Source organism: Vanacampus margaritifer, chromosome 7 (assembly GCF_051991255.1).
Source record: "Vanacampus margaritifer isolate UIUO_Vmar chromosome 7, RoL_Vmar_1.0, whole genome shotgun sequence".
NCBI lineage: Eukaryota > Metazoa > Chordata > Actinopteri > Syngnathiformes > Syngnathidae > Vanacampus > Vanacampus margaritifer.
Genome location: NC_135438.1, coordinates 18,773,688 through 18,792,765, shown reverse-complemented (window position 1 = coordinate 18,792,765; position 19,078 = coordinate 18,773,688). Strand labels below are relative to the sequence as shown.

At 39.0% G+C, this 19,078-nt stretch overlaps 2 protein-coding genes across 2 annotated transcripts in view; one reads left to right on the top strand and one right to left on the bottom strand.

The window, feature by feature from the left end:
- nt5c2b (5'-nucleotidase, cytosolic IIb) overlaps positions 1-10,819 on the bottom strand; it is a 33,231-nt gene extending 22,412 nt beyond the window's left edge. Inside the window, exons 1-2 of the mRNA XM_077570790.1 lie at positions 10,582-10,819; positions 5,716-5,833 (exon numbers count right to left, since the gene is read on the bottom strand). Of these exons, the coding sequence (XP_077426916.1) occupies positions 5,716-5,816 (101 nt within the window). The 5' untranslated portion in view covers positions 5,817-5,833; positions 10,582-10,819. The remainder of the gene's footprint in view (positions 1-5,715; positions 5,834-10,581) is intronic.
- Positions 10,820-12,977: 2,158 nt separating this feature from the next.
- Positions 12,978-17,814, top strand: inab (internexin neuronal intermediate filament protein, alpha b). Its single transcript, XM_077571707.1, has 3 exons — positions 12,978-14,054; positions 14,519-14,643; positions 15,043-17,814. Exons 1-3 carry the CDS (start codon positions 13,008-13,010, stop codon positions 15,311-15,313), a joined length of 1,443 nt encoding a protein of 480 aa, XP_077427833.1. The 5' UTR covers positions 12,978-13,007; the 3' UTR covers positions 15,314-17,814.
- Positions 17,815-19,078: the final 1,264 nt, after the last annotated feature.

The window sequence follows — 19,078 nt, the reverse complement described above, 5'->3', positions numbered from 1 at the left end:
GTTTTTTGCAATATCTACCATTGCTTAAAACGACCTCTTCAGATCAGAGGCTGCATCAAAGCCTTCTGTATACTCTAGCATAAAAATATATATATATAAAAAACGAATAAATACGTTTTGGGGACCATGGCTATATTTAAAACAGAACGTTTTTATGCATTTTTGGGAACAAATGAGTTAAAAAAAAAGGGGGGGGAACAGAAATTGGATTGTCTTATAGATATAACTGAAAATTTCAATCAATATTTGCCTGAAGTTAACACGGTTTTATATTGATCCATCAGCCGAATGATTCTTCAAAAAGGCAGATGCCGATATTTGTCAAAATGCTGAATATCCGCAACAATCATCGGTCCGGCCGATAATCTGTCTATCTCTATTGTATATGCCTAAATGTTTGTAAGTGATCACACGGACTGAAATCATAACCGCTGTCAGAAAAAGAAAAACAATTATAATCATCGTACATTTTTTTTTTTAAATATTAAATGTATTGTAAATGAAAATGCCATGCTATTGTTGTTAAAGGAACATTAGGTCTTTTGTTAGCATTCATATTCAATTTTAACCCTACATTACATAACAAAAAACACCTCTGAAATCTGAGGTAGTTTCCATTTCCATCAATAAATAGAAACTCCCTCTCTGTCTGGTGATTTGTGACGGTCCGCTACTATTTCGAGCGATGGTTTACCACTAAGACTTTGTGACAATCGTCCAGGAGCTCTACTGTCCTACCTCGTAAATCAGTCCGTGGGTGCACAGTGTCCATCGTTATAGACATCATTTACACAGAACTTTTATGATACACATCGTTAATTGCAGCACACGAATGCCCCCAAATTTGAGACCAATGCCGATGTAAACACTTCATCTATTCATTTAGAGGAGATTTTTCTTTTTAATCGTAAAAATTCAGAATACATCATTTACGTTTTCGCACACATTACTATCTCATTCTTGTCGAAATAAGACACAAATCAGCAAAAAGAATGCCAAGTGTCAAGAGGCAAATAAAAAAGGTAGAGAATGGCTTAAAATTGGATTAAAATTGGATTCATTTGTCGTCTCACACTGCTCATCCAAATAGATAGTAAATACCTTGAAGCAGTTCCGTAGTGAACAAGCTTCCATTTCGATGCTTGTTCAGGAGAGAAGTAGCGATGCATTCTATGTCAAATTAATCCTCACTTTGACTCTCCGACCTGCTCCAGCGGGCCACCACAGGACCCGCAAACAATAAACCCCCCACTCCACCCTCTCTACATAACCGCCACCCCCCCCACCCCCCACCCCCTCTCTCGTTGCTTTCTTACCATTCAGACGTTTTCTGACTTGTTGCAAAAATGATTGTGGCTATTCTACGTCATTCTCTGTTGTTGTGTGCAGTTGTTGTTCTGTGGCATGACATTTATGGGCCTTCAAAGACATCCAGAACAGTCACAAGTTGGGCAGAACCAAACAAGCAACACTCAAATCATCAATGCTACTCTCAAATAGTGGAAGGGGTCGTGGAGGATATACTGTACTTGCCCTCACAACACAGACTATTGTAGTCAGTTGTATTTAAAAACAATTATATTATTATTAATAATAATAATATTAATAGCAATTATTAATTAATCAATCAATTCAAATAGCTGACATCATAAGGCATTTATTGACTGTTAAAGGCAATGTTTTAACATTTTTAGCATTCTTAACTAGGGATTAATCGTCCAGTTGATCTAATTGGCCAACTTTAGCTAAATTTTATTTATTTTGGGCTAATTTTGGTCAGGTTTTTTTTATGTATTTTTATTTTTTACAAACACATTACAAAATAATAATAACAATAATATTTATAGTAATAATAATTTTCCACGTATATATTAATTAGGGATGCACGATAATGCAATTTTCAACCGAACTAAAACCAATATTTGTGCCGATGCTGATAACCGATAAGTAAGCCGATAATTGTTTGCGAAATTAACTTGAATACAAATATACTTTCGAGTCCTACTATAAGTACAAACACATCGAAACATTGTGTAACACACCATGAAGCTGAATTTTATTGATATCTCTGCTTCAAAGACAACCAGTAAGTCATTTTGAATTTGTCAAAACAAAACAGTCATGCTTTAAAAATGCAACACAAAACTACGAGGGCAACATTTTGGGGAGACACAACTTGAGCCACAATCACAACAGATGGACCAACGCTGCAAGTCTATTATTATCAGCTGATTTCTTTATTATCTGGTTTATCTGTTTGACGTCAAATTGGTCGATAATTGCCGATAATTATCTGCCACCGATATTATCGTGCATCACTACTACTACTACTACTACTACTACTAATAATAATAATAATAATAATAATAATATAAATTAAAAACATAAAAATAGTGAAGTGAAAAAATACATTTTAAAACATATGTAAAGGACACAGCATTGTAATTTATATATTTATTGTCATAAGCAGGACGAAAAAATAAGTTATTTTATTTATTACTAAATTTTATTTTATTTTATTTTTTTAATTAATCATCAGGTTAGTCAATTATTGGAATTTTATTCTGACAAATATCAGAATAGGCACGACCTCAACAAATTATCTTTTGGGCCCAACTCTAGTCTTAAGATACAGTAAAATAGTTTTGTATGAATTTTAAAAAGTCAACCCAATAACAAATATCCATCCATTAATTTTCTTTACTGCTTATCTTTGCTTTCAATCATGTCTACGATCAGTTTTACGAAATAAAGGTCACTGCCTTTTAAATTACGAGATGATTCATCCAACTTGATGACTTTAACTCGACACCTTATAATCTCACGTAGGACACTACGCACATGTGAGCATTTCATAGAATTTGTTGTCACCTATGGGAAAGGTTCATAAAGCCGATGGATGTTCCAATCGAGACCAGCGTGTCTCCAGTATGTTTTGAGTCAACAAAGCTGTGTTTATTTATGTGACAAGAGTCTCCCATAGTGAATCAACTTTGTAAACCAACCACAAAAAGTACATTAGTGCTTAGAATGTCATGCCGTTTGTTATTCTATGACGAATAAAGCTGTGGTTGCACACATGTTTTGTCTTTACATTATTGGACATAATACCATTGAAGCTTCACTTTTGTGTCATCACCCTTGTGAATATTTGTAAATATCCATAACAATCCATGATACGGTCCTAACACAACGAGTTAGCGTTGAGTGATTTCCATACCAAAATACGGCCAATTTGTAACAGTTTGCAGCTTTGCATAAGCATCAAGTCAATATGCTAAATTGAAGCAGGCAGTCATGACCTCAAAAGTATGTCATGTAGCTACGATAGAGTTTTATATAACAACAAAAACAATAAAACCACACCCAAGGAACACAATCCATGACATTAACGCTAGCCAAACCTGCTCAACATCCATCCATCCATTTTCTGAACCAACAAGTTAACTCAACTCCATTGCACCATTTACTGACTATTCAATGTAAATGCTGCAATGCTGAATCAACTCATGATGCGCAGTAACTAATAAAGTTTGTAAAAGAAAAAAACTCTCATACTGAGTTTGACATTCTATGTAATTATGTGACTTAACTGCTGGTCCAAATGACTCAAAAGAGGAGGTTCAAAAAAGGAAATGCTCTTTCTCTTTTATGGATTTAATCACAGCGCCGTATTATTTTTATATGTGCCTCGACATATATTGTGAGCACTCAATTTAATTAAAGATAAAAAAAAAAAAAAAAGTAATTATGGGACTGCTTGCGAAGCAAGCAGGCACATATTGTTATTCTACCTAGGACAGTGGTTTATTTTTGTTGTTAATATTATTATTATTATATATTATTCCAGCGATTTTTCCGCTAAAATGCGGCCCGTACCGTACATCGCACCGGCACAAATGAGGTATCAAACGATGCGGCTCGATCTGACTCGCTGCGTTATTATTTTTCTAAGAATTCCCAGTTACCTTGGCGACGCTATTCCCAAAAAACTCCCAAATTAACTCCCCATTGGGAATGAATGGGAAAAAATCACACTTCAAGCACCTTTTTCCAAGACACGCTGCGCGCGCATACGTTATCCGACCGATACGAATTTTAGCTCATTTTGTAGGAATTTGTCCCATCTTTAGCTCAGTGTCGAAATCTTTTTTAAGGAATGAAAGCCCCCCCCCCCTGTTCGGGTTCAAAGACAGTGGCTGAATTAGCTTTCTCACACACTCTGTTGGCTAATTAGCCATCCAGTGCCGGGAACCAAATAATGTATTAGAAAAAATTTCACTTCAACTCGTCACCACTGCCACAATCTTTTGTCACTAGACGTCAAATTCTCACATTTTGTAGTCACGAGTGTCTTCTTTCAGACAAACTAACTTTTATTTGGTTAAGGTGTCATTTAGTACCTTTATTTTCCCTTTAAGCGAGTAGAAGTTGGACTCTCTCGCCTATCTCTCCCATGTTAATTTGGGCGACTTCTTCCTCTTCATTTCGAATAAATCATAAGTTTTCAACCTGCTCTCATTTGGTCATTTTTCATCCGATTAAAAAAATGAGAACATGCTCGTGTTCCCCAAACCCTTGCCGTTCTAACGAGCCCTTTCTTGAATCTGTATCTTCAACCGTTAAGTCGCGAGAGGCTTTTGTTGAAGGGGTGCTTCTCTCATTCTATCTCAATGCAATGTGGGTGCGTGACGTCACTTCAACTCGTCACCATGGCAACGATCTTTTGTCACTAGACGTCAAATTCTCACATTTTGTAGTCACGAGTGTCTTCTTTCAGACAAACTAACTTTTATTTGACTAAGGTGTCATTTAGTACCTTTATTTTCACCTTAAGCAAGAGAAGTCGGACTAATTCGCCTGTCTTGTACATGTTAATTTCAGGCGCCTTCCTCTCTCCATTTCTGATAAATCATAAGTTTTCAACCTGCTCTCATTTGGTCATTTTTTATCCGATTAAGAAAATGAGAACATGCTCGTGTTCCCCAAAACCTTGCCGTTCTAACGAGCCATTTCTTGAATCTGTATCTTCAACCGTTAAGTCGTGAGAGGCTTTTGTACAAGGGGTGCTTCTCTCATGCGATCTCAATGGAATGTGGGGCGCGTGACGTCTCCAAGTCAAAAATGTATGTGCTCTTAAAGTGACAGTGACATATTTTTAGATTATGGTTAACTTCCACATTTCTTGACCGATTCCAGTCATTTAAATTTTAAAATGTTCAGCTCATTTACATTTTTTAAAATACATTTTCAGGGACAGTGAGATACTTTTAGTTGATGTTGATTATGGTTAACTTCCACATTTCTTGAGCGATTCCAGTGGTTTAAATTTTAAACTGTTCAGCTCATTACCAAAGAGTCAGCAGTCCCATTCAAAATTTCCGCGGGAATTTTCCTAGTTTAATAATGTAACTACTATTCACTTTATGTTAAGAAGGGATTTGGTGGAAAAGAAATGCTTTTAAGATCAGTAAAAAGTGATCAAGTGCACGAAAAGAACAACCCTATTTAGCAAGAAACATGACGCCAACATGAATTGCTTTAGTGAGTCGCGTTAAGTGTCTGGATCTGGCCCCTGGGTCTTCACTTTGACACTAGAGCGTTAAAACAAGATTTACTCAAGAGAACACCTTCAAGCCAGGAATATTGTGTCAACATTCTAGGCAAAGCGCATGCTAGACAGAACCGTGGGTAGCGGAGAAAGAAGTTTCTTACCTATGGTAGGGCTCTCGTCTGTATTTTTTCATTGTTATTCTGTCCATGTTGGCGGGCAGGTCCGCATAATTTTGCAGTCTATCACTCCATGAAGTGGTCATCTTTAGTCTTCCGGTGTCTGAGGAGACAAGTTAAGAGAAATGAGACAAGCCCCGTGTCTGTACTTCATGGTTACCTTGCACACACAGACCACTGTGGGAACCTGAACAAAGACAGCAAATTCACTGTCGGATCATAAAACTTTTCAACTCTACAGGCAATTTTATACAACTCAATTCAAGGTTCATTCAAAGTCCCTTTCTATTTTGACATGAAAGCTTCAGTTACATACAAATCCTGAAACATTTGAATAATAAAATAAAAAATAAACTTGTTCACTCCAGTTATATAATATGACCTAAATCCAATGCACATATTTCCTTAGTCCAACTGCCTTTAAACTTGAGGAACATTTTCATGCTACCTTTTTTTTCCCCACAGTCCACAGGTAGTTCAGTTCAGTGGCTCTTAACCTAGGTTCAATCAAACCCTAGCGGTACAGTGAATCAGTCTTAAGGGGTCGGCGGAGGTCAAGAAACACTACCGACTCAAATGATTCATAATGATACACCCCCGCTTTGGCCACCATTGACTGCAGATGATCACGCTACATTGCTTGGCCAATCTGTGCTGCAGAGAATTTGGTGCGCTCAGTAGTCGACTTGTGGCTGTAGTGATGGTACATATATTATTGTAATCCCTTCATACTTCAACGATGTCAACCACAAAAAGAAAGTGGTCCGATGAATACGTGCAATATTAATTCACATGTACGACGGAATGAAATGGTGTTCCACAGGGTTCAATTATGGGGCTTCTGCTGTTTTCATTGTATTTGCTTCCGCTGGGTTCCATCTTGAGAAAACAGCGGTGGTTGTTTTAGTTGTGTGATGGGAGCTACTAGCTGTCTAGAAAAACTAAAGGAACACTTCTTTAAGCTGCATGAAGATGTGGAATACAAGAACATAACACTTTCCGAATTCACGGTTAAAAGGCTACCCGGCTCATCCTGTTCATTTTTTTTTTTTTTTTACTAGTAGTAAACCTTTTCTGCTTTTCTCTTGTTTGCATTGGATATCTACGTGCTGAGCAAATTTATTCACGTGCATGTTTTCAAGACTACAAGCCGGCTGGCATGAAGCAAGGTTTGACCTCACAAGAAGCAGTCATGCAGTTCTTAGACGAGGACGAGACTCCCGCTCGTGCTGACTCTTCTAAAGAGACAAGAGGGATGAGAGGAAGAGTTCCCTCTGAACACAGAGAGGTCTTGAGTTTGGTCTCAGAAGAGGACGAGAAACATGTAGATCAAGACTGATCTTTGGGTGAAGATGAGTTCTGTCACCTTCAATGAAGCGCACTGATTGACTGGGGAATCACAGTTTATTACTTGAATGTGTTCTTCGCAGACTGTGTTAGCATGAATATAAAAGTTGATTAAATCACAGCACATAGAAGATACTTGAGAAGTTGTTAACACTAAAAACAAACAGGACGGCCTGGTGTGTCCTCAAACGGGTCTTGTCTTGTAAAGGGTAATCAATTACCGGTAGCTTGAACAAAAAATACTACTTTTTTTTTTCAATATGTAAAACTATAAAAGGTATGACTCGCCACCCATGTGAGGTAAGAATCTCTAACCTTGCCAATGTTATTTCTGACAACGTATGCAAACAAATCAACCAATTAGCTACTCAACGGCAAGACATGTATTAATATTAACAATTTAAAATCTACAGTACTAAGCTGACTTTTTGTCTCCGTAATGGCATTAAGATGCATGGATGCTGATTAGACATTTATATTAAACTAGGGGTGTGAATTGCCTAGTACTTGCCGATTCTATTCGATACCGATTTATTCCGATACAAATCTATAAATTGATTATTGAGATTTTTTTTTACCCAAATTTAGAAAATACTAAGCAGTAAACTTGTACATGTACACTGTAAGATTTGTATTAAAATGTATTTATCTGAAAATTCAGGCTTATAATTGAGCCACTGCATTTAACAAACAGGTTGCAGTCTGTTTCAGGTTTGAACAGCACTGAAATAAAATATTAAGGCTTAATGTTCCATTAATATAACATTCTTCCATGCTTAATGTGTAAATCCTAACTAGGTAAGATGTTTTGTTGAATATTCCCATAAAAAAAATTATGTTTAAAAATCGATTTGGCCGCATATCGAATCGATTTGAGAATTGTGCGCTGTAATATCGCGATATTTTGCCGAATCGATTTTTTCTAACACCCCTATATTAAACTATACCTTATATTTACTCTACAAACGCAGGTGCATGTGTGTGTGTGTGTGTTCATGTCTTAAGTATGTCTTTCTGTGTGTCCACTTTATCTAATTTAAAACAAAATAATAGTTGCATAACTTTAAAACAAATCTTTGCACAAGAGATTTGTCACAGACCTGCAAATTTGAAATTAGCAATAATAAAACGTTTGTTTTTTTAAATGGGGTGTCCTGATTCGGATATCGGTCTGCTATCAGCCAAAATCAGATTATATCGTTTTACATCCAAAATCTTCGATATTAGCGCTAATATACAAGCAATCCATTTCAAACCCTGCTTTATTAGGGTTATTTCTTAGGGTCCTTTAATTAATTTTATATTTATTTTATTGAAATGCAGTGCATTTTTAGTTATTATTATTCTATTCATCCAATTCATGTAATCTAAATGTTTGGAATAAATGGGTCATATTGTCTCGTACCTACTGTTGCTGACTTTGCTTGAATAGCATCACATGCTCAAGTCTCTTCAAACAGTTCATGCAAAAAAAAATTAATGAAAGCACGTAACATTCCTGCTGATATCGCAAGGGATTGATATCGATATTGTATCGGCAGTCAAGAAGTTGTCTCAGGACACCCCTAAAAAAAATATTTATTTTTGTGTTGAAGGTGAAGTAAGAGCCCGTGACCCTTGCTGTTAAGAAAATGGATGGATGGATGGTGAAGTAAAAATAATGTCAACATTTGAAAATTAAGTTTAATATTACGCATTTGTTTTATCTTTTTTATATATTTTTTTAATCTTTATTTTAATGTTTATATTATGTCATTTTAATGTTACCCGTTTATGTCTTATGTCTGCACCAGTCACCGAGACAAATTCCTAGTAATGTGAAATTTATTCACTTACATGGCAATAAAACCGATTCCGATTCTGGAGAATGATTTACATTTTGTTTTACAAAAACAGAAGTTATAGTGTTGTGTGATTTAATTACCCTCCAAATGTTTTTACTTAGGCATACTTATTGTGTACATATGTTGAAATTCAAATTATATTTTTCAAAGAAAATAGATATTTTTCTTATCTTGTAACCTGGCAAGAGCCAGATTGATAATCTGAACTCCTTTGAGTGATTCACACGATCAATCTCCAGTGTGATTTGGTCGAGAAAGGTGGGACATTCGGTATAATATTTCAAGCTGATTGGGCAATGCGGCAAATTGCGCAAACTTTTGTTCTGACCAATTACGGCAGCGGATGAAAATGTTGTCATTGTTGTTGTCATAGCTTAAGAAAAAAACACAAACATCTTTCCCAGGTAAAAATGCATGAAGCGCCTCTTGCTGTTCTTCATTCAACAACGAAATGGTGAGTAATTCTGCGAGAACATAATGAATTGCAGCGTCCATGCATTTGTCAATGTTAGGTTTGTTTGTTTGTTTCCCACGGCCTCTGCGCTTCTTGTTTTCATCACAGCCGCACAACACAATCTTGCTTAGTGATTGGTGGTTCAATCAAGATGGATTCTCTGAGGTTTGTGAACTCACAAATACCGCAAGAATTCATCTTGCAGGCAAGGTTAGGGATCTTTCCACATACCTCCCATTATTTAAGACATGTTCCACATGTTCTGTACTCTTAACTAGTCCATCAAAGAGGCACTGTAGACACGGTATGCTTGTCCGACATAAGGCATCCAAATGCTGTTCTCCATTTTTGACAGAAATGAACATCTGTGCCAACTCAAACATGTACTAAAGACCTGCAAGAGTAGCTAGGTTGGAAACTCTTAATTGCATGAACATTTGTGAGCCTTTGGGCTTTGCCTTGTTGATAGCAATTAGTAAGTTGTTTGTTCTGGAATATGGAGGAGAGGGACTGCATAGCACAATCGCTTAAGTCAGCTTTCTTGCGCGAGTGTCAGCACACGGCAGATGAGACACAATTACGGAGCGGCACACATCAACATTTGCTTTTAGTTGGGGGGTTTTCTTTCACATTTTTACGCAGACGTTTGCTGTGCATCAGCATGTATGTGAACAACTCCAAACAACAACCGGGCTGCCGTCATTTTTAGCCAATGCACTCAGGACACCTGAGTTTATACTCTGACCAGGGTTCGCTGGTGTCAGATGGGAGCTCAGGTTTAGGAAGAATCAGTATGTCAGAGCATTGCAGACGACAAGCCCGCACTAACGCAAACAGGCTTTGTAGCACCTGTACAATATAGCGCCGTTGATATGCGCTACGACAGCGTACTGTACCCCTGAAAACCGACTGCCGATGTTGTGCAACATAAAAGATCATTTATGAACTGCACTGACGGCCGGAGTGGAATGAACTCGGCTAACAAGAAAAACATAATCGCTTGACTACCAATCATCTCGTTATTTGCGAAACTAGCTAACAGTCCGCTAAGCTCTCCTTGTTCGACATTGATGAAACCAGTAGCCGAGGATGTATTAGGCAAGCCTAATAACACATTATCTAGACGGAATAACAACATCAGCCAATAAGGGTCGTGGCAGGTTTCACCGGGTTTAAGTTAGCTCTTATTATCATTACTGTACTCACCACTGATATATCCTGTGTCAAACAACTGCACCGCCACTCGGTCTGAGCATGCGCCTTGAGCAGCGTGAAAGTATGAGAAAGGTTGTTTATCTACGGAGAAAGATGAAGTCAGACCACGGATTTGTGCACCGTGAGGCCAAGCAGTAGATTTTCTCTCTTCAGTTGACGGCTCGGTGGCGATTCTGTCTCTGTCCCTCTCTCTCTCTGCTGCCAGCAAGAGGAAGGCATATTGAGAGGGAGGGATCACATTCTGTCTTTCAAGAGGAGGCGGGGTCACTTGTCATCTTGGCAAAGGCGTCTTTACAACTAATAAATAACAATAGTACCGAATGTAGCAACAATATAATAGGTCTAGTGTTTAGCAAATTTGCCTCACAGTTCTGAGGTTCGTTTTTCAAATCAAACCTTTCTGTGTGGACGAGATCGTTCCTGTCGAAGTTATTTATTTGACTAACGGAAGACAGTTTGTGAAGCTAAGTGATTTGTACTCAGCATGTTTACTTCGGGTGTCCCGCAGGGGTCAGTGTTGAGGCCCATTTTTCCCTCTAGTCTATCAATAATTTATGTATGCGTTAAAATTGATTTGATTTGCAGACGATACTACGCAGCAATGTACAACTCCTAATACATGACATTCATATTGAATTAATAAAAGTAAAATGATGGTTTAATATAAATTGACATTTGCATTACATTTGGGTTAAACAAAAATAATTTTGTTTGGGAGTTGTAAAAATAAATACATAAATACACCAAATAAATAAATAAATATTTTTAAAAATCACAGATCCAATCAGATGGGGTGATCGGGTGAACATTGACAGAGTTACTGAAATCACATTCTTAGAGGTGACAATAGATGACAAAATTGACTGGCAACCATATGTCAGGCAAATACCAGTCCAAAGTATCAAGAAGCATAGTGTATTAAAATCATCAATCACTCTGTATTCACTACTGTTCAATAGTTTTTCCTTATTGCTGGCTTTAAGCCAGAATCTTCTGTATCACAATTTGGTAAACTTCACAATAATCTCTAAAAAATAAAAAATATATATTTTTTTAAAACTGCAAAATAGAACCCAAGGTAAACCCCGTAATGTATGAATTTCGAACCTAAATACAAATTCTGTGATAAATGAACAGCAAAGTAGCAATGAACCACTGTATTCATCACTCTGGTGGTGGTAAACTCAGTAGCCACAGCTGCCCTGGAGCAGACTGACGGAAGCTTGACTGCCACTGTGCACCTATGGCCCTTCTGACCACCACCAAACATCCGCACTGTCCATACACCAGTTTGAGTAACACTGCACGTAATGTGTGTGAAGTGTGAATCGAACAGCAGACCTCCCGGTTACTGGACAACTGGCTCTACCCCTGATCCAAAGCCGCTTCTTGTCATTGCTTATTCACCTAAAGTTTAGCCTTGTGTATAACATTCTGTGTGAAGTATTGATTGTGAACACAGAGTCATCAGATATCCAGTCATTTGTACAATGTTTTGCACTTGACTTTTGGCTGTGACAAACTTCTATTAACAACTGGATCTAGGCTATTTGAAGATGACATTAAAAAAAAAGTTAAATAAAATACTAGTAATGCATTTTTAACGTTGTTTATTTTACTAATGCATTCTATATACAAATAATAACAAATTATGTAATAAGATGAATACTGAATGTAAATGTAAATCCTCGGTGGGCTGGATTAATGAGTGATGCAGGCCGTACTTTGCCCATCCCGCCCTGCTAGTATCGAGATGGGTGCAGCAGCAGCTCAACAATTGCATAATTTATTGTCTCTCATGGATGTCAGCAATTACCCAGCACTTTGTCTTTCCAACAGAGGGCAGCAAAGTCATATTTTTGAATGCTGAAGTGCAGTTGGGAAAGACACAAAACAATTTTAATAAAAAGTGTTTGTCTTTCACACATTTTAAAACGAATTTAAATTGCATGCAGAATGCAGAGTTTGTTCATTGGAATAACAAAAAATTTAAACTATGTTTCGAGGGATCACTTTTGGACTTGAAGACAGTAGCCTCATGGGCCGGATGTGGGTATATGCAAGTTCTCGCCGTTATAGAGATAAATATACAATTCAGTTTTTTTTTTAAATCATGTATCGTCTACTGTAAACTGTAAACCGTCCTTTGTCTCCAAATAACATGCATCTAACAAAAAAAAAAGGCATTTATATTAGTCATAGCTGTGAATTTGTCGTCAAGGTGTGGCTATAAAAACGAATTAAATAAAAATATCAATGTAATTTGTGTGTTTGTTTTTTTAAAATTGTTATTTCACTGTCTTGTCCTGACCAGCATTTGGCGCTATTAACAATGCGTCTTCATTAACGATCCCGCTGCCCCCGCCTATAAAAACGGAGACGCGCCCTTATGCGCTTCTTACTCCATTCAAGGCACGATGAGCTACGGATCTGAAGTCTTCTCCTCTTCTTCCTACCGAAGGATGTTCGGGGAATCTCCCCGCTATGCATCCTCTCCATCTCGAACAGCCATGAGCGTATCTTCGCGGGGAGGTTACCGAGCCTCCTCCGCATCCCGGAGCAACCTTTCATCCGCGGGCGCATACGCCCGAAAGTCCGGACGCTCTTACTCGTCCATGCCTCTGGAGACCTTCGACCTGGCTCAGAGCAGCGCCCTCAATAATGAATTTAAAATTGTACGCACTAATGAAAAGGAGCAAATGCAGGGTCTCAATGACCGCTTTGCCATGTTCATTGAGAAAGTGCGCAACTTGGAGCAGCATAATAAAGTGCTGGAGACGGAGCTGGTCGCCCTGCGCCAGAAGCAGGCGGAACCATCCCGCCTCGCCGAGCTGTACCAGCAGGAGATCCGCGAACTGCGCTCCCAGCTGGATGAGCTCAACGGGGAGAAGTCCCAGCTCCTCATCGAGAGAGATAGCATTGACGATGACCTCCAGAAGCTCAGGGGGAAATATGAAGAAGAGTTTCGTGCCCGGGAGGAGGCAGAGGCTACTCTCAAAGCTTTCAAGAAGGATGTGGAAGATGCCACCATGGTGCGCCTAGATCTTGAGAAGAAGGTGGAATCTCTCCTGGATGAAATCAACTTCCTGAGGAAGGTGCACGATGAGGAGGTGGCCGAACTCACGGATATGATCCAGGCTGCTCAGGTCTCCGTGGAGATGGAGGTCGCCAAGCCGGACCTGACCTCCGCCCTCAAGGAAATTCGAGGCCAGTACGAGTCAATGGCCTCCAAGAACCTGCAGTCGGCCGAGGAGTGGTACAAGACAAAGTTCGCCGACCTCTCTGAGCAGGCCACCCGCAGCAATGATGCCATCCGCGCCAGCAGGGAGGAAATGAGCGAGTTTAGGAGGCAACTGCAGTCCAAGACCATCGAAATTGAGAGTCTGAGAGGCACTAATGAGTCCCTGGAAAAGCAGCTCAGGGAGATGGAGGACAGACACGGCGTGGAGATTGGAAACTACCAGGTAATAAAATCTTATTTACAATGTATCTTCTCATTTCATGTACAATTATTTGGGTTTATCAGTTAAAAAATTAAAATTAAAATTAAAAAAAAGAAACAAAGGGCTGTGGGCTACGAGCTCTGTCCGTGGTTCTGAATTTCCACTGGGACTTCTCGGCTCAGCATCTGCGACTGACAACGCCCACGTCCTTATGGTCTCTGTCATCAGCTTGCAAAATATGCTTTTCTTTGAGTGGCATTTTACTCAAATGCGTTCAGCTTTTACTGTACAGACAGTTGCGGTACATGACCAGTTAATAAACATGAAAACACAAAAAACTTTGCACAAAATGCAATGAAAGGTTCCAGAATGCTGGCAAAGAAATGATTCTTATCACAGCATTGCATGTCCTTTAAGATGTCTGTTGCCTCTGATATGATTGAATTATTTAACAGGCAGCCTGTTAATACATCTTTTTTTTACAGGATGGCATAGCAGAGCTGGAGAATGAGCTGAGGGCCACTAAAAGTGAGATGGCTCGTCACTTGAGGGAGTACCAAGATCTGCTGAATGTCAAGATGGCTCTTGATATTGAGATAGCAGCATATAGGTAGGACATATAAAATATGTTCCATTAAAAAAAAAACGCCACACCAGACCACAATTTGCTGCCATTTTTTTGTTTTAGAAGTTGACTGACAGAATACATTTTGTGAAGCTAAGTCATTTGTACTCAACATGTTTCCTTGGCATCTGGTGTACCCCAGGGGTCAGTATTGGGGCCCAAATTATTTTTTTCTCTTTATCAATAATTAGAATTTTGTTTTGGTAATATTTTTGTTCAGGCAGTAACTTACAACTACTGATACATGACATTAATACTGAATTGATGATAGTAAAATGTTGGTTTAATATCAGTTAGTGTTAAATTGGGGTAAAACAAAAAAATATATATTTGTTGTCATTTTCAGTTTTCTTATTAAGCCCTTCTCATTATTATCATCTGTAGGAAGCTGCTGGAAGGTGAGGAGACCCGCATAGGCACAGGGATCTCCTATCCTAGCCCATCCATAACTTCAGGCGGCGGACAGAGCTACAACTACCAGTCCCGCTTCTACACCAGCTCTGGCAAGAGCTCCAAGAGCAAGGATGAGAGCCAACCGCAGAGCAAGGCAGGGAGCAAGGCCACACACGAGGTTTATGAGGAGACAGTGGTCACCACTAAAAAGGTGGAGAAGCAGCAAGATGCCGGTGATAACTCCACCAATCAGAAAAACTAGGAGCCTAGAGTAAGCCTGTTAGACCACTAAACCTTATTTGTCTTGCAAACCCCTCCCTCCTTCTTGTAGCATTTTCCATACTATAACAAACCCAGTGTCTTTTACATCACAGGGACCTAAGATGCTAGTTTGCCTTCTCATCAACATATTGTGTTGGATTTGCAGATAGAGTTTGAGATGTAGAGGTTTATTTCATGTTGCTCTAAGTCCTGCTTAAATAACGCACATTCCCCAAATGAAAGCATCATACCTTAACTCCATTCTCTCAGTCACTCTATTCAAGACCACTTAGTTCTCTTTTTTGTGTTTATCATTCACTCACCGAGAAGAACAAGCTTTTAGGCGGCACATGCTAGAACATGTGGTCTTATCCAGTACAGTACTCAACTGCTTGTTCACACTTGCATCATACAGATGCACACAATAGATCACGACTGGTCAAACACCACTTCCACAAATACAAGAAAAAAATGTGTGTGCAACCACAGTGCACACTTAAAGGACAAATCCTTTCAACACGTCACCTATATACTCAATTCAACTTCTATAGATGATAGGTTGTAGCAAGAAAGCACACACAATTACAAGAAGCCATCCAGAGTTAATGCATGGTTGGCCCAAATGACTAACTTGTAATGTTGCTTAATTAACTCAAAATCAAGAGAAAAAGAAAAAAAATCAACTTGCACAAATTTTTAAATCAATGTTGGTGCATTAATTGTGCATGCATGAGAGCAGCACATGAGGGTGGACATCCTCAATGGAACACTGCCCTTTCTTACTTCTTGAATAAATATATTAGTACAGCAGTTGTAATATTTGATGAGCAAAAAATAATTGTGTGTAAAGCGAGCTTAACTTGCATGGCGTATGTAGATGTCATCCTCTGCCTTTATTGCTCATTCAGCACAATGACTGGATTTGAGGGTTGGCCCATGCTGCCCTTTTCTGCCATTGACCATACACTGCAGATAGTGTTAGTTACCTAATAGAATATAAGCTTTAGGGGGAAGTCAACCCAAAAAAATTATTTACAATAATATGCGCTATGCAGCCCCACTAGTCTAAACATGGTATTCGGATTAATAGTGTGTTTGTGTAATATGAGTTAAGCAACAAAATCCGCCCCTTTTTATCCATCTCAGGGGGCGGCCATTTTGTCACTTGTTGTCAACTGAAAATGACATCACAGTTGCTCAGGGCTCAGATAACGACCAATCATGACTCAACTGTTTTCTGAATCTGAGCCGTGATTGGTCGTTACCTGAGCCCTCAGGGACTGTGATGTCATTTTGAGCAAGTGACAAAATGGCTGCCCCCTGAGATGGATTAAAACGGGTAGATTTAGCTGATTAACTCATATTCCACAAGCACAATATTAATCAGAATGCCGTGTATACATTAGTGGCGGCACATACAGTACAACATATTGATTGGGTTGATTTCCCCTTCAAGAGAATACATTTTGAAAAAAATGCGGTGATGTATTGTATAAAAACGATAACCATTTGATAACTTAACGAAGAATAACGCACAGGAAATTGTTAATACTTAAGCACAAAAAGCTGACATTTCCCACACTTTCTGACAACGACTATGAAAACCCATTTTGAGTCCACAATCCATATCATTCAACCTGAAGACCCACCCTATCATTGGCAGTTAAAATACAGCCGATTTACAGCCGAAAAGCACCAGATTGTTTCAAATGCGACCTCTCGCTTTCACACTTTGGCCATGACTGGATAAAACGTCTGTTGTAGTTCGACCTCACCGGTAGAAACCTGTTAGTGAGCTGCTTGTAGCTCACTTTTTTCGCTTGCTTGCAGCCAGTTTAAACACAGCAATGTTAGTCTTGTGCTACTCGCCACGGCAGACCTCGCCCTGACAAGCTGCACTCACACAATGCGATTGTACAACAGAATGTTCTGGAATGGCTTGTTATATTCGTGGCTTGGGAACGATCAATATGTTAGTACTGTAGTGTGTATTTGTATTGCTATGCAGTGGCCTATCCTAAAAGGACTTTGGAAGAAAAATGTCACTAGCACATGTAAATGTATGTTTGCTGCATTCCTGAGTAACAAAAGCTTTTAAAACCACACTGCAAACCAAATAAAATGTCAAGGGTGTCTAAATATACCACTACTGCAACACTGCCAAAAATAATGCACATGCAGCACCGGGTCATGGCATGACATTCCAAACAGTGTGTCAAAATGTCCAACGCAAGGATCAATAGTTTGCCATAGAATAAATAATGTAGGATTAAAAAATGCCTTAAAACACCAGCAGCTTCGCATCTGATGCGGTGCAGATGATTCCGTCAAGTGGGGTGTTTGATCACTATTTGCATTTATTTACTGTAGAGCTACCATGACAATTAAAGTTTCGGGATTAAATGTTGTTGATATGTTATTCTCGTTAGGATTTCAACTTGCTATGTATTGCTGTGAGACACTATCTCAATAAAGATTTGACATTGGCGAAGCTGCACAGGATTTTGGTATTTGTGTTTTTTGTGGATTACTGATTTGACATTTGGGGGGCTCAGACACAAGGGATTATGTCTAAATATGCATAGTGCACAAAACGTAGGGTGCTTTAATCATCAGTGTTGGGTTGTAATAGAATAGTGGTTTAGTAATTTTTGGGTTTGTTTCTTTTTTGTTGCGTATGCCCTAATTTGCATTCAACTCATCCAAGTCTTGAGTCTTCAATTTATACATGGCACCTATGAATTATTTTTCTTTAATGTATCAGTAAAAAATAGCTGTCACCAATAGACACTAGAGAGGCGTCTCCTTTTGAATATCTTATTTTTCTAACATTGGACAAAGTGCAACATGCATATCGCAGAGATGATAGATGACCTGCTGCAGTACTCCCCGCACAAGCCCCTTTACCACTGCTCAACAAACAGACATGCAACCTTGAGCATCACATACCCGTTTGTGAATAGTCCGTCCCTTTTTGTTGCCCATCGATTGGGTGGGACGGCCTTGAAGCTTGTAATGTGCATGTGTGATGCGATCAAAGATTTATACCTCTGCAATGCTCCAAGCAGACGCTGAGGTAACGGCCTCTGAAGCGCCACTATAAAAGCTCTGCCGCCAAACAGCTCTCTCGGATTTGCTTTAAAATAAAAAGTACAACCAAGTTTCCGAGCCCTCCCTCATATCCACGGCAAACACACGAGAGTATTAAAACGCATGAATAATTGCCTCTACCTTGTAAAAATGTGATCTCATATAAGACATTCAAACTGGGATTAATTTGATATTCGCAGTTGCTGAAGGAGAGCGTTGGTGGTGTGTAATCCCACTGCAATCAGTGTACTTTGCAGTTAAACCCTTCCTCAAGCGTATTGTTATATTTATTGCAGACTCTGTTCTTATGACAATTCATACAGTACATTGTTCGCTATATATTCATAGACGGTGCGGCTGTGTTAGAGCATATAAAACAGCGTACCCTGACTTTCATGCGGAAGCAAGCCTTGATGTGCTTGTTTGGGAATTTGGTTCATTTCTTTGCGTACCAAGGGGAGTTTTCCTTTGACATGCGCCCGGCACACCTGACAATTTGGTGGTTGAAAGTGCACTAAACTTTATGCCTGCTGGAACTACGTCTAAGTATTGGCACAGGTAGTGTAACGCAATTTTGGTGAATTTGATTGAAGTGCAGGCAGTCCGATTTTGAGCTCCACGGACGGGCGTGGTGGATGTCATCATATTTAATTCATGAATATGACAACAGTGTGCA

What these genes read in the sequence shown, in the direction of transcription:
- inab (XM_077571707.1), top strand. Translation starts at nt 13,008, where the DNA reads ATGAGCTACGGATCTGAAGTCTTCTCCTCTTCTTCCTACCGAAGGATG. An exon ending in TGGAGATTGGAAACTACCAG is followed by an intron (nt 14,055 to 14,518) that starts GTAATAAAATCT and finishes TTTTTTTTACAG; the next exon opens with GATGGCATAGCAGAGCTGGA. An exon ending in ATTGAGATAGCAGCATATAG is followed by an intron (nt 14,644 to 15,042) that starts GTAGGACATATA and finishes TATCATCTGTAG; the next exon opens with GAAGCTGCTGGAAGGTGAGG.